Source organism: Pseudophryne corroboree, chromosome 4 (genome assembly GCF_028390025.1).
Source record: "Pseudophryne corroboree isolate aPseCor3 chromosome 4, aPseCor3.hap2, whole genome shotgun sequence".
Taxonomy (NCBI): Eukaryota; Metazoa; Chordata; class Amphibia; order Anura; family Myobatrachidae; genus Pseudophryne; species Pseudophryne corroboree.
In genome coordinates, this window is record NC_086447.1 from 316,671,335 (window position 1) to 316,695,408 (window position 24,074).

At 43.2% G+C, this 24,074-nt stretch overlaps 1 protein-coding gene across 1 annotated transcript in view; it reads right to left on the reverse strand.

Moving 5' to 3' along the window:
• The window catches only part of CCDC39 (coiled-coil domain 39 molecular ruler complex subunit), a 180,122-nt gene that overhangs the window by 128,449 nt on the left and 27,599 nt on the right, over nucleotides 1–24,074 (reverse strand). Inside the window, exon 6 of the mRNA XM_063916326.1 lies at nucleotides 9,212–9,340. Coding sequence (XP_063772396.1) covers nucleotides 9,212–9,340 — 129 coding nt within the window. The remainder of the gene's footprint in view (nucleotides 1–9,211; nucleotides 9,341–24,074) is intronic.

Here is a 24,074-nt window from a genome sequence, read left to right on the forward strand (position 1 = left end):
AGCGGCTCCGCAGGAGACTGGGCACATCTAAAGAAAGCTTTAGGACTATCTGGTGTGCACTGGCTCCTCCCCCTATGACCCTCCTCCAAGCCTCAGTTAGGATACTGTGCCCGGACGAGCGTACACAATAAGGAAGGATTTTGAATCCCGGGTAAGACTCATACCAGCCACACCAATCACACTGTACAACTTGTGATCTGAACCTAGTTAACAGCATGATAACAGAGGAGCCTCTAGAAAAGATGGCTCACTACAGCAATAACCCGATTTTTTGGTAACAATAACTATGTACCAGTATTGCAGACAATCCGCACTTGGGATGGGCGCCCAGCATCCACTACGGACTACGAGAAATAGAATTATCGGTAAGTAAATTCTTATTTTCTCTAACGTCCTAAGTGGATGCTGGGGACTCCGTAAGGACCATGGGGATTATACCAAAGCTCCCAAACGGGCGGGAGAGTGCGGATGACTCTGCAGCACCAATTGAGAGAACTCCAGGTCCTCCTCAGCCAGGGTATCAATTTTGTAGAATTTTACAAACGTATTTGCTCCTGACCAAGTAGCTGCTCGGCAAAGTTGTAAAGCCGAGACCCCTCGGGCAGCCGCCCAAGATGAGCCCACCTTCCTTGTGGAGTGGGCATTTACAGATTTTTGGCTGTGGCAGGCCTGCCACAGAATGTGCAAGCTGAATTGTACTACAAATCCAACGAGCAATAGTCTGCTTAGAAGCAGGAGCACCCAGCTTGTTGGGTGCATACAGGATAAACAGCGAGTCAGATTTTCTGACTCCAGCCGTCCTGGAAACATATATTTTCAGGGCCCTGACACGTTTAGCAACTTGGAGTCCTCCAAGTCCCTAGTAGCCGCAGGCACCACAATAGGTTGGTTCAGGTGAAACGCTGAAACCACCTTAGGGAGAAACTGAGGACGATTCCTCAATTCCGCCCTGTCCGAATGGAAAATCAGATAAGGGCTTTTACAGGATAAAGCCGCCAATTCTGACACGCGCCTGGCCCAGGCCAGGGCCAACAGCATTACCACTTTCCATGTGAGATATTTTAACTCCACAGATTTAAGTGGTTCAAACCAATGTGACTTTTGGAACCCAAAAAACTACATTGAGATCCCAAAGTGCCACTGGAGGCACAAAAGGAGGCTGTATATGCAGTACCCCTTTTACAAACGTCTGAACTTCAGGGACTGAAGCTAGTTCTTTTTGGAAGAAAATTGACAGGGCCGAAATTTGAACCTTAATGGACCCCAATTTCAGGCCCATAGACACTCCTGTTTGCAGGAAATGTAGGAATCGACCCAGTTGAATTTCCTCCGTCGGGCCTTACTGGCCTCGCACCACGCAACATATTTTCGCCAAATGCGGTGATAATGTTTTGCGGTTACATCCTTCCTGGCTTTGATCAGGATAGGGATGACTTCATCCGGAATGCCTTTTTTCCTTCAGGATCCGGCGTTCAACCGCCATGCCGTCAAACGCAGCCGCGGTAAGTCTTGGAACAGACAGGGTCCTTGTTGGAGCAGGTCCCTTCTTAGAGGTAGAGGCCAAGGATCCTCCGTGAGCATCTCTTGAAGTTCCGGTTACCAAGTCCTTCTTGGCCAATCCGGAGCCACGAATATAGTGCTTACTCCTCTCCATCTTATCAATCTCAGTACCTTGGCAGAGGAGGGAACACATACACTGACTGGTACACCCACGGTGTTACCAGAGCGTCTACAGCTATTGCCTGAGGGTCCCTTGACCTGGCGCAATACCTGTCGAGTTTTTCCCAACGGTTTATAATCATGTGGAAGACTTCTGGGTGAAGTCCCCACTCTCCCGGGTGGAGGTCGTGCTGAGGAAGTCTGCTTCCCAGTTGTCCACTCCCGGAATGAATACTGCTGACAGTGCTATCACATGATTTTCCGCCCAGCGAAGAATCCTTGCAGCTTCTGCCATTGCCCTCCTGCTTCTTGTGCCACCCTGTCTGTTTACGTGGGTGACTGCCGTGATGTTGTCCGACTGGATCAACACCGGCTGACCTTGAAGCAGAGGTCTTGCTAAGCTTAGAGCATTGTAAATGGCCCTTAGCTTCAGGATATTTATGATGTCTCCAGGCTTGACCATAAGCCCTGGATATTCCTTCCCTGTGTGACTGCTCCCCAGCCTCGCAGGCTGGCATCCGTGGTCACCAGGACCCAGTCCTGAATGCCGAATCTGCGGCCCTCTAGAAGATGAACACTCTGCAACCACCACAGGAGGGACACCCTTGTCCTTGGTGACAGGGTTATCCGCTGATGCATCTGAAGATGCGACCCGGACCATTTGTCCAGCAGGTCCCACTGGAAAGTTCTTGCGTGGAATCTGCCGAATGGGATTGCTTCGTAGGAAGCCACCATTTTACCCAGAACCCTTGTGCATTGATGCACTGAGACTTGGCTCGGTTTTAGGAGGTTCCTGACTAGCTCGGATAACTCCCTGTCTTTCCCCTCCGGGAGAAACACCTTTTTCTGGACTGTGTCCAGGATCATCCCTAGGAACAGAAGACAAGTCGTCGGAACCAGCTGCGATTTTGGAATATTGAGAATCCAATCGTGCTGCCGCAACACTACCTGAGATAGTGCTACACCGACCTCCAACTGTTCCCTGGATCTTACCCTTATCAGGGAATCGTCCAAGTAAGGGATAACTAAAATTCCCTTCCTTCGAAGGAATATCATCATTTCGGCCATTACCTTGGTAAAGACCCGGGGTGCCGTGGACCATCCATACGGCAGCGTCTGAACTGATAGTGACAGTTCTGTACCATAAACCTGAGGTACCCTTGGTGAGAAGGGTAAATTTTGACATGAAGGTAAGCATCCTTGATGTCCCGAGACATCATGTAGTCCCCTTCTTCCAGGTTCGCAATCACTGCTCTGAGTGACTCAATCTTGAATTTGAACCTCTGTATGTAAGTGTTCAAAGATTTTAGATTTAGAATCGGTCTCACCGAGCCATCCGGCTTCAGTACCACAACAGTGTGGAATAATACCCCGTTCCCTGTTGCAGGAGGGGTACCTTGATTATCACCTGCTGGGAATACAGCTTGTGAATGGCTTCCAAAACTGTCTCCCTGTCAGAAGGAGACATCGGTAAAGCCGACTTTAGGAAAACGGCGAGGGGGAGACGTCTCGAATTCTAATTTGTACCCCTGAGATATCACCTGAAGGATCCAGGGGTCTACTTGCGAGTGAGCCCACTGCGCGCTGAAATTCATTGAGACGGGCCCCCCACCGTGCCTGATTCTGCTTGTAAAGCCCCAGCGTCATACTGAGGGCTTGGCAGAGGCGGGAGAGGGTTTCTGTTCCTGGGAACTGGCTGATTTCTGCAGCCTTTTTTCTCTCCCTCTGTCACGGGGCAGAAATGAGGAACATTTTGCCCGCTTGTCCACGAAAAGACTGCGCCTGATAATACGGCGTCTTCTCATGTTGAGAGGCGACCTGGGGTACAAACGTGGATTTCCCAGCTGTTGCCGTGGCCACCAGGTCTGAAAGACCGACCCCAAATAACTCCTCCCCTTATTAAGGCAATACTTCCAAATGCCGTTTGGAATACGCATCACCTGACCACTGACGTGTCCATAACCCTCTACTGGTAGAAATGGACAACGCACTTAGACTTTATGCCAGTCGGCAAATATTCCGCTGTGCATCACGCATATATAGAAATGCATCTTTTAAATGCTCTATAGGCAAAAATATACTGTCCCTATCTAGGGTATCAATATTTTCAGTCAGGGAATCCGACCACGCCAACCCAGCACTGCACATCCAGGCTGAGGCGATTGCTGGTCGCAGTATAACACCAGTATGTGTGTAAATACATTTTAGGATACCCTCCTGCTTTCTATCAGCAGGATCCTTAAGGGCGGCCATCTCAGGAGAGGGTAGAGCCCTTACAAGCGTGTGAGCGCTTTATCCGCATCATCACACACCTCATTTAATTTCTCAGATTCAGGAAAACTACAGGTAGTTTTTCCTCACCGAACATAATACCCCTTTTTGGTGGTACTCGTATTATCAGAAATGTGTAAAACATTTTTCATTGCCTCAATCATGTAACGTGTGGCCCTACTGGAAGTCACATTTGTCTCTTCACCGTCGACACTGGAGTCAGTATCCGTGTCGGCGTCTATATCTGCCATCTGAGGTAACGGGCGCTTTAGAGCCCCTGACGGCCTATGAGACGTCTGGACAGGCACAAGCTGAGTAGCCGGCTGTCTCATGTCCACCACTGTCTTTTATACAGAGCTGACACTGTCACGTAATTCCTTCCAACAGTTCATCCACTCAGGTGTCGACCCCCTAGGGGGTGACATCACTATTACAGGCAATCTGCTCCGTCTCCACATCATTTTTCTCCTCATACATGTCGACACAAACGTACCGACATACAGCACACACACAGGGAATGCTCTGATAGAGGACAGGACCCCACTAGCCCTTTGGGGAGACAGAGGGAGAGTTTGCCAGCACACACCAAAGCGCTATATATATACAGGGATAACCTTATATAAGTGTTTTTCCCCTTATAGCTGCTGTATTGTTAATACTGCGCCTAATTAGTGCCCCCCTCTCTTTTTTTAACCCTTTCTGTAGTGTAGTGACTGCAGGGGAGAGCCAGGGGAGCTTCCCTCCAACTGAGCTGTGAGGGAAAATGGCGCCAGTGTGCTGAGGAGATAGGCTCCGCCCCTTTTTCGCGGACTTTTCTCCTGCTTTTTTATGGATTCTGGCAGGGGTTAAAATTCATCCATATAGCCCTGGGGGCTATATGTGATGTATTTTCGCCAGCCAAGGTGTTTTTATTGCTGCTCAGGGCGCCCCCCCCTAGCGCCCTGCACCCTCAGTGACCGAAGTGTGAAGTGTGCTGAGGAGCAATGGCGCACAGCTGCAGTGCTGTGCGCTACCTTGGTGAAGACAGGATGTCTTCTGCCGCCGATTTTCCGGACCTCTTCTGTCTTCTGGCTCTGTAAGGGGGCCGGCGGCGCGGCTCTGGGACCCATCCATGGCTGGGCCTGTGATCGTCCCTCTGGAGCTAATGTCCAGTAGCCTAAGAAGCCCAATCCACTCTGCACGCAGGTGAGTTCGCTTCTTCTCCCCTTAGTCCCTCGATGCAGTGAGCCTGTTGCCAGCAGGTCTCACTGAAAATAAAAAACCTAAACTAAAACTTTCACTAAGAAGCTCAGGAGAGCCCCTAGTGTGCACCCTTCTCGTTCGGGCACAGAGATCTAACTGAGGCTTGGAGGAGGGTCATAGGGGGAGGAGCCAGTGCACACCAGATAGTCCTAAAGCTTTCTTTAGATGTGCCCAGTCTCCTGCGGAGCCGCTATTCCCCATGGTCCTTACGGAGTCCCCAGCATCCACTTAGGACGTTAGAGAAATTATTAATAAAGTCCCTACACATAGTGTGTCGAAGCATTTTAGGGATTATCATGGCGGTGATCCAGCCTCTCTTCATTTAGTAGCGATCGAACATATAGAGGTGACAAAGAGAGGAGGGGATCGCTATAAAACTTTATGCAAGCAGGAGTTATACTGGATGTTTAAGCTGAACACTATTTACCCATTAGGGTTAAATGAAGCAGTCGAACTCAATTCAGTGTTGTGATCCTCCATAAATATTGCCCATTTTCCATCATCTGTTTATATGTGTATTTTTTTCATATGATTCCTATTCTATTTTCAACCTTAAACTCTTATACTGGTATCTAATGGTGGATATGTGGAATATACAATATTGTAGATGTATCTAAATATTATTCCAAATTAGATGTCAATACGGTCGATATCATATGTTTCTTGAGCTTTATATATGTCGATTATCTAGCTTTGGATATTGTAGGCTTTGATGTTATATAGATCTTTATAACAGACTATTTAAACAACTGCTGTATAGTAGAATTCTCTGTATATTAATGCAAGTTCAGTTCTGAGAAGGGAGACCCATATAAACTAAAGATCTAGTATTATATATGTGTGTATATGCAAATTTTGAGCTATAAAATATACACTGTTATTCCAAGAATTAATTAAACATAATATAAGAAATATGTATATGTACAGAATCAACTTCCTGGTTGGCACTCTGGCTGGCAGGTTTACGTATGTGCCGCCGAGAGTGGCTCTTCCGGGTATTCTGGCTGACTACAGCCAGTTTGGTCGGGATGATATGGAGGCTATGCGTTTCCCCGGCAACTGAGGGAGTTTGCTGCCACGTCGCTGTGCGCATCCACGCCTGACAGTGACGTGATGTGTGCGCGTCCGCGCATGACAATGACGCGGCGTGCATGTGTTGGATGTAGCGTCACCCGATGCGTGCCTCGACGCGGCTGGGTGACGCGACGGGAATTATTCCCAAAACACAATGGCCCAGCAGGATTCAGTTTATAATAACTAGGAGGCGGACCCCAATTGGAGGGATACCTGTAATATGTGGAGTACTCTGATGCAAGCGTCCACATTACTATGTTTAAAATCCATTAAGCAGTACTCCATATATTCATTAAGACATATTATTCTATGAATTAGTGGTCATGTGACCAGATTTTATAAATAAACCTTTATGTTGAATATGAGTAATATTGCTATTTATTTCATATATAGGATCATATTATTGAATAAGAATTTCTGTTAAGATTAGTGTCTGTCATTATTTGGTCACATTATGAGATGAGTAGGTCAGATTCAATCACATATGCAAATGAGCAGCCATGTTGTTAGGGTATATAAAGCCTTATCTGCAGCACTGTGAGCACCTTGAAAAAGTTGCGTGAACGCAACGAAACGCGTTGGTGAAGGCTGCCGTTTTATCCTTTGTGCCTCTGCTCCCTTGGATCTACAATTAGAAGAGACAAAGACCTGGACCAAGTCCCCACATTTCATCACCCTTGGACCGTGCTGGAGGGATCCCCACGAAACCGTGGCAACTTTTCCACATTTTACATCAAGGGACTGCCACTCTGCGGGACACTGAACCGCTTAAAACACCTTGAATACATCAGTGGTAATTATTCACGGTTGCATACTACTATCTAGGTCCATATGGGATCAAAAGGGGACTATTAAAAAGGAACAGGTCATTTGAAGTCTATCTGATTCAGACTAATATTCCCATTTGGGAGCAGGACTTTAAGCAGCAATTTTACTGTATCTTCATTTACATTTTAAATGTGGAATATTTTGTTCTTTTAATAATTTTTTTGTTGTATTAAATTCTTTAGTCATTTAATATGTGGATTGCTGAGACCTACTCATTTCATACGTGACCACTAAGCGCTTTATGTTTTTTTTTTATGTAGGCCACTTTAGTCTTCTGCATCTGGAAATTAAAGGGCTGCAGCGTGAAGTGGACTTCACATTGATTGATAAATCCTCAACACATTTTGGAACTTCCATCAAATTTTGCTGGTGTAGGCAAACAAAGGGTAGACGGATTTGGCGACAAAGGCTGAGAGATTATCAGAGCAGCTGGAGCTTCCACGCATTGCCCTGCGGCCACGGAGGTCAAAGAGGCTTGCATAGTGTCCTGATGTGCCAACAAGTCCTGAAGACATTGGGCTAACTGCTGTTGGGAGGTCTCAAACCCTCTAAACCCTCCAAACGGCCGGCAATGTTCTGTAACAACTCCGCACCCGAATCTAGCCCACTAGTCGGATTCATGGGGCTAGTGCATTCTGACAAGACTGAGATTTGTGGTGAATCCGAGTCATGAGATAAGGAGTCAGTGGTGCTTTTAAACAATAGGCGAGCCAGTCGTATAAAAGTCCTTTTCATAGATTTATTGATGAGAAATACAATAGCCAGGCACAACTGGAAAAGCCCCGAAGGTCGACAGGCTGGGGCGCTCGTGGTGTCACAAATACAGAGATCCGGACTGTTACAAAATTCCGGAGGGTGCAAGCGGTGTGGCAATGAGACGGAAGGCGGCAAACTGTAGGTCTCACAGCAGGACGGAATCCGCTAAGGAAGTGAAGCTGGACTAAGATCTGTGGAACTTGTATCAGCTGCTGGGATAAGCCTTGAAGCAGAGGACTGCAAAGGGACTAGAACAAAGCTCCATAGAGTAGACTAAGCACTAGCACTTGCTGCTTGAGCAGAGGCCAATAAAATACCCCCAATGCCTCCTGACTGGCCAGTGGCAGCAGCAGTAGCAGTCAACAGACGATTGGAGCAAACAAGTCACCTGAGGAAAATCCAAAATGGCGGCAGCGGCATTTCCGGTTTTCAAACAAACCCCTGGCCCAAATCCAAAATGTCAGCTGTGGCACTTCCGGATTTCAAAACGGACCCCCTACTGAGTCCAGAGACCCCTGACAGCCACTCTAGCCCGTCGCCAGTACCCCATGCCACCTCCAGAAGGCCCCCGCCAGAGCGCGCGAACCGTTAAGTCCAGACACTGGAGCGTCTCTACAACCAGGAATGTGACAGTCATTAAGTGAGCTGTGGCCCACAGGGGTACAGGGGAAACTCCCAGGGGGCCACACCTCCTCCTCTAGGGATCAGGTTCCAGACTAGGTACTTCAATTATACATTATACATATGTTACCTTATACTTCACGGGACTATGATGTATTTCTTTGCATTCCTGTTATTAATATTGTACATTATCATACAAGCACTAGCAGTAATTAATATATATATATATATACAACTCATGTCAGTCTGGCACTCCCTTCAACGGGAAAACATCACCTGCACCGGTGCCTTCATAGAAGTGAAGATACAAACTTGGAGATGCGGCACTCTGATAGCACGAGGACACAATGGGCTCATGTCTATGACGTCTGTTTTCAGCGCAGCAAAGGGGCGGGGGTGCAGTCCCGCTCCGATGCCGGCATTCACGTGGTGATGGACTTGTATAAAGGTATGTTTGTTTTTATCTATATTTGTATCCTGATGACAATATAAATAAATATTGAAACGTTGACTTATATTTGGGACTCCACACCCGTTTGTCGCTTCTTAAGTGAACCAGAGTGCCGCATCTCCAAGTTTATATATATATATATATATATATATATATTTATTTATTTATCAAGTGGCCCAGCCCATGCACTCTCCAGTGGTTAGGCAAACCAATGTGTTGACTGCAACACCCCTAAATATGGGCCCCTACCACTCCATCCCCCTGGTGGGCCCTTCATGCCCCAGTCCAAGACTGTTGCAGGATACTCACCAATGCATACTGATCAATATCTCTGTCCCTTTTCTGCATCTGGTCAATGATGTTTTCCCACTGTTGGATCAGCTGTTGTCTCTCTGAATGTGCTTTGCGAAAGTCTTCTGCTGTTTTGTCCAGTTCAACCTGTAGGGCAAGTCACAATAGCATAAAATTATTTACAGTAATTCAAAAAATATATTATAATATCAGAACACTTAACACTTTCAAATTGTAATAATGTAGATAAGAAAGATAAAATTGGGTTCGAATGAACTCAGATAATCAATATGTACAAAATCTTAAAGGGTTAAACATCTTATTCACATGTACAATGGAATTGGTGATATTAAATTAAATTAGCTTTGCAAATATATTTAGGGGAGAATTCAATTGAACGTGATGTTTAATAGCCCAGGGAATGAGTGCCTAGAGCAGGGGTAGCCAACCCTGGTCCTCGAGAACGACCAACATTTAACGTTTTCCAGGTCTCCTCACAGAATCACAAGTTAAGTAATTAGCTCCACCTGTGGATCTTTTAAAATGTGACAATGAGTAATGACTGCACCTGTGCACCTGCTAGCTGACCTGGAAAAGATGAACTGTTGATAGCTCTAGAGGACCAGGGTTGGCTACCACTAGCCTAGAGGATCTCTGCTCGCACCTTCCTGAGGTACAAAGAAAAATCCAACTTAACTAGTGCCTTGATGCTAGCTGCGGTCTTACCGCATGCGCTAACAGCATCTCGCCCGACATTTATATCTGAAAATGCAGTTTGCTGCGACTTAACCACGGGCATTAGGTGCAGTAAACAGCATCTCCTGACTTAAGTGCCGGGCGCAATGCAGACAATTGAATAGCTCCGGGCACTCATTCCCAGAGCTATTCAACATTGCATTTAATTGAATTCCCTCCTTAGCTTGCTTAGCCATATGTTATATTATTGCAAGACGTTAGCTGTTTTGAAGATGACGGCTTTACCACAAACTGATGTCAACTTTCTCATCAAACTAACTTACCAGTATATCAGTGATTAAGGGGGTTAAATCTAAATCTCTCTGCACATGTTACATCTGCCCCACTTGCAGTGCAACATGGTTTTGTCCAACTGCTAACTTTTTTGGTTTGCTAACAACTCTGAAATTAGAGCTGTAAATTGATTTGTGGGTCTGCTTCTATGAAGATGTTTAAATTAGGTGCAAGGTTCAGTTAGACCTTTTGGGGCTAATAGTTTGCGGGATATCAGACCAAAGAAATCTAGCTTGTTTTAGCTTGTACCCCATAGAAGTATGAGCAAAGCAAGCAATAATTCTGTACCATAATGGCATAAATCTGCTCATCTGCAGATCGCACAAGGAACCATGAATCGACCCTATGTTAAGAAATTGGACATATGCTGCATGCCTTTAAGATTTTCAATAAATAATACATGCAGACATACTGGCTTTTAATGATTGTTTGAATGACACCACAGTTGGTGTTCCCATCAGGTTTCCACATGCAAAAGAGAGTGACCCCTGCACCTGGACAAGAAAGAACCAGCGAACTTCTTAAGCATTGCCTTACTTAGGATTTCCTATACTGTGAATAAAGTTTCACTGACTGTGAAAGGACCTGGCTTTGCTGAAAACCAAACCATTTTTTGGTAAGATTCAGATGTCCTTCTTAAACAGTCTATTTTGGGTTGTATAAAGTATTTATGCATCTGAGTCTTACATTGTTTTCCTGACCACTCATTTTATTTATATTAGTTAAATATGTTTGATACAGCCTATACTATAGACTACCTATAGTGTTAAATATTAATATTGTATTCAATACAGTATCCGACGTATAAAAAGACCAATGTGTACATTAATGTCAAGGGTCAGTACTAGGTTCTTTTACCGCTCCCCCCCCTGACTCCCTCGCTTGCTCCATTGTTCCACAGAGTGGAAGATTGTGGATTGCATTTGGAAACCCCCCCTCTAAGAATCCTGCGTTTGCCCCTCCTAGCAATGGAACAGGTAATCTTACTTCCTTTAAAAGTTCTGCTCCACTGATTTGAGCATATGTGGATTTAATTTTGTGCTTGGATCTTTGTGAAAATGTACCATGTTAGTCTTCTTTCCATACTGAGTAATCGTTCTTCAGTTGTCACTGTATTTAAAACATGCTCTTGTTTCCTTATAGTGTGATTTTATGTCTGCACCGTTTATGGGGCATTCTAACCTCACTTACAATGTTGTCAAGTATGAGCAGGATCACTTGTAAATGAGGTAGGGTGGTACACATGAGGGCATGACTATGGCCTAATTCAAGGTTGATTGCAAAAGCAAAATCTTCCACTAATGGGCCAAACCATGTGCACTGCAGGAGGGGCAGATGTAACATGTGCAGAGAGAGTTAGATTTGAGTGGGGTGTGTTCAAACTAAAATCTAAATCGCAGTGTAAAAATAAAGTAGCCAGTATTTACTCTGCACAGAAACAATATAACCCACCCAAATCTAAATCTCTCTGCACATGTTACATCTGCCCCACCTGCAGTGCAACATGGTTTTGCCCAACTGCTAACTTTTTTGGTTTGCTAACAACTCTGAATAACCCCCTAAATCTGCTAAGGGATAGGGAATCTTTAAATTAGAGCTGTAAATTGATTTGTGGGTCTACCTCTATGAGGGTGTTTAAATTATCTGCAAGGTTCAGTTAGAACTTTTGGGGCTAATACATTGCGGGATATCAGACCAAAGAAATCTAGCTTGTTTTAGCTTACACCCCATAGAAGTATGAGCAAAGCAAACAATAATTATGTTCCATATTGGACATAAATCTGCACAGATGCAGATCGCACAAGGAACCATGAATCGGCCCCTATATGTTGAGAGAGTGGACATATGCTGCATGCCTTTAAGATTTTCAATAAATAATACATGCGGATATACTGGTTTTTAATGATTGTTTGAGTGACACCACAGTTGGTGTTCCCATCAGGTTGCCACATAAGTGACCCTCTCAGCAAAGAGAGTGACCCCTACACCTGGACAAGAAAGGACCAGCGGCCCTCTTAAGCATTGCCTTACTTAGATTTCCTATCCTGAGGATAAAGTTTCACTGACTGTGAAAGGACCTGGCTTTGCTGGAAACCAAATCGTTTTTTGGTAAGATTCAGATGTCCTTCTTAAACAGTCTATTTTGGGTTATATACAGTATTTTTTTTTTCTGAAGAGATTCACGTTTTTTTGTATGCAGTCTATTGAGCAGGTGAGAAGGAAGGAAATGTCTTTATTTCAAGGTAAAAATCTCAGGACACAGTGAAGAACCTCTGGTGCACCCAAGCCAATGTATAATCACAAACTTAGAGGGATTTATAGCATCCTTTGGCCAATAAAAGTTATGTCAGTTTTCAGTTGAATTTCTCTAAAAAACTCAATAATGGGTTAAATGATGTGGAACAGGTAAGTGGAGGTGTTGTATTGATGGGACAGGGGTTTTAGTACTTGCAGATAAGAGCTAAAAAGCGTTTTTTTCAACTTTTTACAAAATGGTATTAAAACACTCAAAATCACTCTACAGTTATCTGTATTCCAACATGATGAAAATACTTTCATTTGATAAAAAAACAAAAAACATTTGTTTGCTATTATTATTCCACCATTAATAACAAATCAGCCATTTGATACCTTTTTTAGGACCTTCCAGTACTTTTTGTATGGTCACGATCAGCCTTCTATATTGTCTGTTTCAAGATACAAACTCCAACCTAAATCAACTGAACCCCAAGAATTGAAAAAGAGCATGTGGAAAAGTTGTTAAGAATAAGTTTAGATCCCAACGAGCTATAGGAGGAATGTATGGCAGTTGGACATGCACTACTTGTCACACAAAAGTGTGGACATCCGGCACAATACCGTAATGAGATCTGAATTTCTCTCAAACCACTGTCCAGACCCGCGCAATAACAGAGATAACTAGGCCAAATGAAGTTATAGATAGGAAAACACTTCTTCTTGCACCAGTAGATATATACAGAATCTTCTAGGCCCTATGATAATTTTAGTTCAAATAGGCTTTCTAGCATGAAGATTGGTCTCAACCACTCTGTGAGATAGTCACAAGTACTGCAAATTGGATGAAAAGTCCATCGGACTAACATGGCAAGTACCAAAATTGCCATTGGATTCCTAGTTCTTATGCACTAACGCTCTACCTTGCAGGTCAGCCAAGATGCCATTGCATCTGATTGACTTTATTTGCCCATGATGTACTGCAACAGTTCCTGATGAAGAGACCATTTTCTGGTGTGAAGGTCATGATTGATGAGAAATTCAGTTTACTAATGGCCAACCTTGTTATGTACAAAACATTGTCTGACCTATGTACAAAGGCTTTAGACATGAAGGCAATCACAGATAAAGAATTTGAATACCTTAATATCTCAGACCCATCCATTCCCACTCTATATGTCCTCCCAAAGGTCCATAAGGACCCCCTCCACCCTCCAGGTCGACCAATTGTCTCCGGGTGTAACAGCCTAACAAGCAATTTGTCGGCAATGGTGGATCATCATCTTCAGCCATTGGTGCAGTCCACCAGAGCTTTCTTAAAAGATACTGGAGATATGTTGAGAAGATTAACGTCATATAAATGGGAAGAAAATGATGTTTTATGTACAGCAGATGTGTGTACACTGTACACAATAATAGATCTACACCAAGGTCTCACTGCAGTTTCCTACTTTTTGAACTCTAGCTCTATGAGCGAAATATTGAAAGAGTTTATTCTGGACAGTATCAATTTTATTGAATAATTATTTTTATTTCGATGGTACGTTTTATTTGCAACGTGTCGGCACTGCCATGGGCACCAGGTTCGCCCCCAGCTATGCAAATTTGTTCATGGCCTACTGGGAGGAAACAAACATCTGGCCCGGTGGCGAGCTGGGGTCGGGCCTGGTGTCATGGCAGCGTTATATTGACGACGTGTTTTTTGTGTGGAGGGGGGATAATGCTTCCCTTCAACTTTTTTGTGATGAGCTCAACACTAATGACATGTCAATCAAGTTCACTTTCACCATCAGTGACATGGAGGTTTCTTTTTTAGATTTGAGTATTTATATTGCCAATGGGAAGGTCAACACCAAAACATATAGGAAGAGCACAGACTCAAATGGCTTTATAGATAGAACGAGTGAGCACCATGCAAACTGGCTGGATGGGATCCCCTTCAGCCAGTTCGCAAGAATTAAAAGGAACTGCACGGAGATGCATATCTGTGATCAACAGCTTGATGAGATTTCGAACCGTTTCATCAATAAGGGTTACTCCACCAGTTTATTGGATAAAGCAAGATCAAGAGTATCCAATATAGAGAGAAACACTTTATTGGAAACCAAAAGCAAATCAAAAGAGTCGAAGAATGGAAAATTCCAGTGGGCCTTCATCAGCCAATTTAACCAGTCACATAAGGGAATAGAGCGGGTGTTCCGATCCAATTGGAACATCCTCAAACAAGATACAATTCTTGGACCCCTGTTACCAGAGAAGCCTGTCTTCGTATATAGAAGGGCACCTTCTCTAAAGGACCAACTGGTTAGGAGCAGTCTTGAGAGTGAGTCCAGGCAAAGCATAAGGACTAAGGGCTTTCACCGTTGCGGTGATTGCCTTATGTGTAAGACTGTGAAATCTCCCCTGAGAAAAATAACTGAATTTAAAGTGAATGGCCAGGCATACCCAATAAAAGAATTCATCACGTGCCACTCCAGAAATGTTATATACATCCTGGAGTGTGCATGTGGTTTGTTTTATGTTGGGAGAACCAGTAGATGTGCTAAGGTGAGATGGGCTGAACACATCTACAATATACGCAAAGGCCTAGAAACTCATACAGTTTCTTCACATTTTAAAAAAGTTCATAACACTAAGGAATGTTTTTTAAAATCTTTCTGTGCTATTCAATTGATCCTCCCAGTCTGGAGAACCAGAGATATAGAAAAAAGACTGGCACAGGCTGAGATGAGGTGGATTCACCGTTTGGGGACCCTTGTTCCGAGGGGCCTAAACGGTGAATTTGAACTCAAATGTTTCTTACCTTAACCAATTTTAATTTGTATATTAACTATTATGTTTTATTTATACTTGTTTATTATTCAATTTTTTTGTATATACCTGGACTGAGCCCTAGGGCATGTGGACTTTTTTCTGCTATGGACATTGTATACCACCCTGCTGAAAGAATTGTGCGACTGATCATCGAGTGGAACGCACGAGGGAGGACATTTCCGGCATTGGTGGAACGCATATGGACCGCAGAGGACTTCCGCTTCCGGCAACGCGTCCGATAACGGAAGTGCGTCGCCGGGTTTTTGCCGATTAGCGGCAATGAACCCCAGCTGAGGACACTTTGTTTTAGGGTTTAAATAAGGGGACTCGAGCCATTGTAAACCACGCTTCTGACGAAGGACCAACGGTCCGAAACGCGTAGAGCGTGGCTCGTGTTTGCTGTGTGTCTCGTGGGCTGATCCAATCCTTTGGGAGGACCTCTTGTATTGGGAGCCGTGTATCCGGAACCGGGACCCATCCTCACCATATACATCGGGTGTCAGAGGTTTCCCCCCTTTTGTGCCATCTGGATTGGTGATATACCCCACTGAGTATATGTTATGCTGTTTTAACTTTGTCTTTCTGTAAGTGGAACCTTGAAAGAATAAAAAGCTGTTTTTATTGTTAAGGACGTCTACACTATATTTGTTCTCTATAAGTATCTCTGCTTTTTGTCCCCTGCAACAGGGACTAGAGAGATACTTTTTTTCAGGTGTTCACGGTTATCCAGAAAAGATATAAGAACGGATGATCGACTATTCTAAAAAGAACTGAGTTGGATGCCTATGACCATTCCACTGGCATTCATTTGATCCATTATTAGGGTGATTTGTTTTTATATTATTACTGTTACACTGATAAAAGGTTTTTTCCTTTTTCATGGTGGTTGGAGAGCGCTATTATCTGTTCACACTATTTTCTTCCAAATTAGCTATTCTAAATGTGTTTTTGGGTGCACATTCATGTGTGAATTGTTTAGCTGCACTTCTACCTAGTGCGCACAATTTTTCAAAGTATTGTTCTTTTGGTACTGTTGTTTTTGCATCCTTTCTTTGATTTTGTGCTGCAGCCATGTTTAATTTTAGGGAAAGTAGGAATACATTAATTCAATCCACTTTTTCTGATACATCTAATAGTGTTGAGATTTCAGATGAGGATCTAAGTTCAGTATTTAAGAAACTTGAACAAACCATGATGAAAGAAAATAGGATGTGGTGGGAGGTGGTGACGTTGGAACACTACCAGAGCTCCCACCTCATACCTAAGGGTCTCAAAATTCTTAAACCACCCACTTTTAATACATCTGAAACAGAGTTTAGGAAAGAATGGGACACGATCCTCACTTCATGTTCACTCTCCCTGATAGATCTGATTATCAGAGAGAGAAAGAAAAACATGATTCAATTGAATGATGAGATAGATACACTACAATCATTGGTACGTCCATATAAGGAATCAGAGGAATTCCAGGGTTTAGAAAAATCACTCCTACAAAGGATGAATAAAAGTACCAAGGAATTGAGGGATAGGAAACTAAAGAAGTTTAAAAGAGATTCCGTGGAAACAACAGATGTAGGGACAGAAGTATTCCCCGTAGGATCTAATCAAGGGGTACAAATAGAAAATAAGATCAATAAGAAAAAGGGAAAAACTAGAAATGTTCCACAAACGGTAGAAACCAACCTAGAAGGTCCAAATCAGGGTCCTTCAGGTCAAAGTGTAAAGACCGTCTCATGGAGAAGAGGGAAATCCTCTAATCCATCCAACAGAGATAATATCTATTATCCCCCTACGAACAGAAATCACACCATCCCCCAAAATAGATCTGGGGATGAACCAAATCATATCAACCATCAAAGGTCTAATGATAGGTGGGCCACATATAGGTCCAGACCCAGATTTCAAGACCTTGATAGAAGATTATCTTCTCCAAAAAGATTTAACAGGGTCCGGAATGGTCCATATGCTGAACAAGAAACTGCTTCTTCTTTTTTAGGATGGGGCCAAAGAACCCAGAGGGACCATTGGTAGGTGTTTCTACCGATACAGTAGTAAGTAGGGCACGCCATAAGATTACTAAAAGAGGTAAAAGGGCGGGTCTCAAACGAAAGTTTAAAAGAAATCCAAAAACCACTATACCAAAGATGATTGATAATCCAGATGCAGATCTGGGTTCCACTAAAGGAAAAATCTTCAATCTCTCTGACCGTGTTCTTGATGAGGAGGAAATAAAGGTGTTGCAGAAGGGTTTAAAATTTGTGCCTTCCTGTAAGCCCAACTCCTTCGACACCTTTATAGACGTACAAAAATTTGTAAGGAAGCTTACCATCAAACGTTTTTTTCAGATTAAAGAGGACAATTCTTTAGAATCTCCGGCAGTTATTACTAATAGTGAAAACTCATCTTTTAAGCCCCCTTCCACATTCTATCCCTTACATGCTAAGGGAAGTTGCCTGGACACTTTCAATAAAGTAGTGTGTGACGAAATCGAGAAAGTTATTGTGACGGATAATAGGAGAAAAAATAAGAGACTTAATCTTACCAAAAAAGAATTCTTGGCAGTTAAGAATCTTAAAAATGATAAGGAAGTAATTATCAAGCCCGCGGACAAGGGTGGAGGGGTGCTCCTTATGAACAGGGAAGCCTATATGCAAGAAATATATAGGCAACTCAACGATGGTAAAACTTATCTTAAGTTGAAATCTGACCCTACATCAAAAATTGCCAAAACATTGTCTGACCTATGTACAAAGGCTTTAGACATGAAGGCAATCACAGATAAAGAATTTGAATACCTTAATATCTCAGACCCATCCATTCCCACTCTATATGTCCTCCCAAAGGTCCATAAGGACCCCCTCCACCCTCCAGGTCGACCAATTGTCTCCGGGTGTAACAGCCTAACAAGCAATTTGTCGGCAATGGTGGATCATCATCTTCAGCCATTGGTGCAGTCCACCAGAGCTTTCTTAAAAGATACTGGAGATATGTTGAGAAGATTAACGTCATATAAATGGGAAGAAAATAATGTTTTATGTACAGCAGATGTGTGTACACTGTACACAATAATAGATCTACACCAAGGTCTCACTGCAGTTTCCTACTTTTTGAACTCTAGCTCTATGAGCGAAATATTGAAAGAGTTTATTCTGGACAGTATCAATTTTATTGAATAATTATTTTTATTTCGATGGTACGTTTTATTTGCAACGTGTCGGCACTGCCATGGGCACCAGGTTCGCCCCCAGCTATGCAAATTTGTTCATGGCCTACTGGGAGGAAACAAACATCTGGCCCGGTGGCAGGCTGGGGTCGGGCCTGGTGTCATGGCAGCGTTATATTGACGACGTGTTTTTTGTGTGGAGGGGGGATAATGCTTCCCTTCAACTTTTTTGTGATGAGCTCAACACTAATGACATGTCAATCAAGTTCACTTTCACCATCAGTGACATGGAGGTTTCTTTTTTAGATTTGAGTATTTATATTGCCAATGGGAAGGTCAACACCAAAACATATAGGAAGAGCACAGACTCAAATGGCTTTATAGATAGAACGAGTGAGCACCATGCAAACTGGCTGGATGGGATCCCCTTCAGCCAGTTCGCAAGAATTAAAAGGAACTGCACGGAGATGCATATCTGTGATCAACAGCTTGATGAGATTTCGAACCGTTTCATCAATAAGGGTTACTCCACCAGTTTATTGGATAAAGCAAGATCAAGAGTATCCAATATAGAGAGAAACACTTTATTGGAAACCAAAAGCAAATCAAAAGAGTCGAAGAATGGAAAATTCCAGTGGGCCTTCATCAGCCAATTTAACCAGTCACATAAGGGAATAGAGCGGGTGTTCCGATCCAATTGGAACATCCTCAAACAAGATACAATTCTTGGACCCCTGTTACCAGAGAAGCCTGTCTTCGTATATAGAAGGGCACCTTCTCTAAAGGACCAACTGGTTAGGAGCAGTCTTGAGAGTGAGTCCAGGCAAAGCATAAGGACTAAGGGCTTTCACCGTTGCGGTGATTGCCTTATGTGTAAGACTGTGAAATCTCCCCTGAGAAAAATAACTGAATTTAAAGTGAATGGCCAGGCATACCCAATAAAAGAATTCATCACGTGCCACTCCAGAAATGTTATATACATCCTGGAGTGTGCATGTGGTTTGTTTTATGTTGGGAGAACCAGTAGATGTGCTAAGGTGAGATGGGCTGAACACATCTACAATATACGCAAAGGCCTAGAAACTCATACAGTTTCTTCACATTTTAAAAAAGTTCATAACACTAAGGAATGTTTTTTAAAATCTTTCTGTGCTATTCAATTGATCCTCCCAGTCTGGAGAACCAGAGATATAGAAAAAAGACTGGCACAGGCTGAGATGAGGTGGATTCACCGTTTGGGGACCCTTGTTCCGAGGGGCCTAAACGGTGAATTTGAACTCAAATGTTTCTTACCTTAACCAATTTTAATTTGTATATTAACTATTATGTTTTATTTATACTTGTTTATTATTCAATTTTTTTGTATATACCTGGACTGAGCCCTAGGGCATGTGGACTTTTTTCTGCTATGGACATTGTATACCACCCTGCTGAAAGAATTGTGCGACTGATCATCGAGTGGAACGCACGAGGGAGGACATTTCCGGCATTGGTGGAACGCATATGGACCGCAGAGGACTTCCGCTTCCGGCAACGCGTCCGATAACGGAAGTGCGTCGCCGGGTTTTTGCCGATTAGCGGCAATGAACCCCAGCTGAGGACACTTTGTTTTAGGGTTTAAATAAGGGGACTCGAGCCATTGTAAACCACGCTTCTGACGAAGGACCAACGGTCCGAAACGCGTAGAGCGTGGCTCGTGTTTGCTGTGTGTCTCGTGGGCTGATCCAATCCTTTGGGAGGACCTCTTGTATTGGGAGCCGTGTATCCGGAACCGGGACCCATCCTCACCATATACATCGGGTGTCAGAGGTTTCCCCCCTTTTGTGCCATCTGGATTGGTGATATACCCCACTGAGTATATGTTATGCTGTTTTAACTTTGTCTTTCTGTAAGTGGAACCTTGAAAGAATAAAAAGCTGTTTTTATTGTTAAGGACGTCTACACTATATTTGTTCTCTATAAGTATCTCTGCTTTTTGTCCCCTGCAACAGGGACTAGAGAGATACTTTTTTTCAGGTGTTCACGGTTATCCAGAAAAGATATAAGAACGGATGATCGACTATTCTAAAAAGAACTGAGTTGGATGCCTATGACCATTCCACTGGCATTCATTTGATCCATTATTAGGGTGATTTGTTTTTATATTATTACTGTTACACTGATAAAAGGTTTTTTCCTTTTTCATGGTGGTTGGAGAGCGCTATTATCTGTTCACACTATTTTCTTCCAAATTAACATGGCAAGTACCAAAATTGCCATTGGATTCCTAGTTCTTATGCACTAACGCTCTACCTTGCAGGTCAGCCAAGATGCCATTGCATCTGATTGACTTTATTTGCCCATGATGTACTGCAACAGTTCCTGATGAAGAGACCATTTTCTGGTGTGAAGGTCATGATTGATGAGAAATTCAGTTTACTAATGGCCAACCTTGTTATGTACACCATTGTAATTGCTGGAAAATATTGCTACATCCAACGCTATATTTTGGTAGCTTCTTTTGTCATTCAGGAGTTCTTGGTGCTGGTGTGGTATATTTTTTTGCCAATCATGCAAGTACAGACCATTTTTTGCTTTTACACTAAAAGCCCTTTTTATATGTAACACTTGTTATAATACAAAATGTATTTATACATATAATAATTTATATTTGTATGTTTCCAAACTGAGCCAAAGACTAATTAACTTAATTTCTTTAATCTATGCCTTGGTCTCATTAGTAAGAACAAGATATATATTTTTGGATAGATTACTGATGTCATGGTAACATTAATTTACCATTGATCTTGACCCATTTTTGAGAAATAACTCATCATATTCCAGGTGAGTAATTCTATTGGAATTATTCTCCACAGTTTTTGGAAATTATCAACCATCTAAGAAAGACCGATATCGGAATCTTATAAATGAATATAAAATGCTTAGTCAACCTGTAATAAAATGAGTTGACATCTGTAAGAATTATTCCAACACCACATAATTTGTAAAAACATAGTACACCATTGCTCTTCCCCTCTCTTTTTTATATCAACACATTCGCAAACAATCATTGAGTATGCCACAACCATCTGATCTATTGCAACCATCAGAGGATAGCCATACAATACTGTCCAATGCGCAGTTGTAATTTTGTCAAGGTATTTCTTTCTTCCATTTGAGTTATAAACCACACGTCCAGAATATATCCTTTGAAAGCGCTGGATATAACAAACTTCTGAAACGTCACCACTAGGAAACATTAGGGTGGGCTCCATTATCCTGGCCGCAGATCCAGAGTGCACTACATAATCATTTGGCACACGTCAACACCAAAAGAAATCTGTCTAACATTGTGATGTCAATATTTTTACTACATCCCCTTGGTGCCACCGTGATGGTTGATGTATGTCACACCTGTGACATCTGACTTACTCTCTCTATGGCCTTCCCTTCAATAGAGGCTGCTACTGACAACACAATTTAACACTGCTCTCAGGATGTTGTATGTTTATGGGGAGATTTGACTCTGAGACCAAAGGCCCTGAAGATACCAATCAAAAGCAACGCCCTCAAATGGAACCATGCAAATTGCACTGCTTAGCAGTGCAAGACTACATTCCCAAAGACCTTCATGTAAAACAGAGCCATTTGAGAGCCAATTAAGGCTTTACCAGTACCTCTAAGGAGAGAAGTTTGTCTTCCAGCCAGAATACCTTCTGATGTCTAGTGTTAAACAGCACCCCTAGAAAAATCATTTGTTGGACTGATACTAGGCTGGATTTCAGGGACTTGATTATTCACCGATGGGACTTTACAATCTAAGCAATCACTGATGTAAAATCGAGGATCCTGCCTCGATTGACATGTGATCCAGGAAAGGAATAATAGTGCAAAGAACAACCATAAATTCCATAGTATCTGTGAATAGATTTTGCAAACTATTTCGTTTATCTTAAATAAGAGAAAAAAAATAGGAAAATGGGCAGCTGTAGTACACAATAAGAAGTAGAGAGTGAGACTACAAAAACAGATAAGACCCCACAGAATAAGAAGCCAAAGAAAATGTAAAAATAAGAATTTACTTACCGATAATTCTATTTCTCGGAGTCCGTAGTGGATGCTGGGGTTCCTGAAAGGACCATGGGGAATAGCGGCTCCGCAGGAGACAGGGCACAAAAAAGTAAAGCTTTACTAGGTCAGGTGGTGTGCACTGGCTCCTCCCCCTATGACCCTCCTCCAGACTCCAGTTAGGTACTGTGCCCGGACGAGCATACACAATAAGGGAGGCATTTTGAATCCCGGGTAAGACTCATACCAGCCACACCAATCACACCGTACAACTTGTGATCTAAACCCAGTTAACAGTATGACAACAGAAAGGGCCTCTTAAAGATGGCTCCTTAACAATAACCCGAATTAGTTAACAATAACTATGTACAAGTATTGCAGATAATCCGCACTTGGGATGGGCGCCCAGCATCCACTACGGACTCCGAGAAATAGAATTATCGGTAAGTAAATTCTTATTTTCTCTATCGTCCTAAGTGGATGCTGGGGTTCCTGAAAGGACCATGGGGATTATACCAAAGCTCCCAAACGGGCGGGAGAGTGCGGATGACTCTGCAGCACCGAATGAGAGAACTCCAGGTCCTCCTTTGCCAGGGTATCAAATTTGTAAAATTTTACAAACGTGTTCTCCCCCGACCACGTAGCTGCTCGGCAGAGTTGTAATGCCGAGACCCCTCGGGCAGCCGCCCAAGATGAGCCCACCTTCCTTGTGGAGTGGGCTTTTACAGTTTTAGGCTGTGGCAGGCCTGCCACAGAATGTGCAAGTTGAATTGTGTTACAAATCCAACGAGCAATCGACTGCTTAGAAGCAGGTGCGCCCAACTTGTTGGGTGCATACAATATAAACAGCGAGTCAGATTTTCTGACTCCAGCCGTCCTTGCAATGTATATTTTTAAGGCTCTGACAACGTCCAACAACTTGGAGTCCTCCAAGTCGCTAGTGGCCGCAGGCACCACAATAGGTTGGTTCAGATGAAATGCTGATACCACTTTAGGGAGAAAATGCGGACGAGTCCGCAGTTCTGCCCTATCCGAATGGAAGATTAGATAAGGACTTTTATAAGATAAAGCCGCCAATTCAGATACTCTCCTGGCAGAGGCCAGGGCTAGTAACATAGTCACTTTCAATGTGAGATATTTCAAATCCACCTTTTTCAATGGTTCAAACCAATGGGATTTGAGGAAATCTAAAACTACATTTAGATCCCACGGTGCCACCGGAGGCACCACAGGAGGCTGTATATGCAGTACTCCCTTGACAAAAGTCTGGACCTCAGGGACAGAGGCCAATTCTTTTTGGAAGAATATTGACAGGGCCGAAATTTGAACCTTAATGGATCCCAATTTGAGACCCATAGATAATCCTGATTGCAGGAAATGTAGGAAACGACCCAGTTGGAATTCCTCCGTCGGAACCCTCCGATCCTCGCACCACGCTACATATTTTCGCCAAATGCGGTGATAATGTTTCACGGTGACTTCCTTCCGTGCCTTAATCAAGGTAGGAATGACTTCTTCTGGAATGCCTTTCCCTTTTAGGATCTGGCGTTCAACCGCCATGCCGTCAAACGCAGCCGCGGTAAGTCTTGAAAA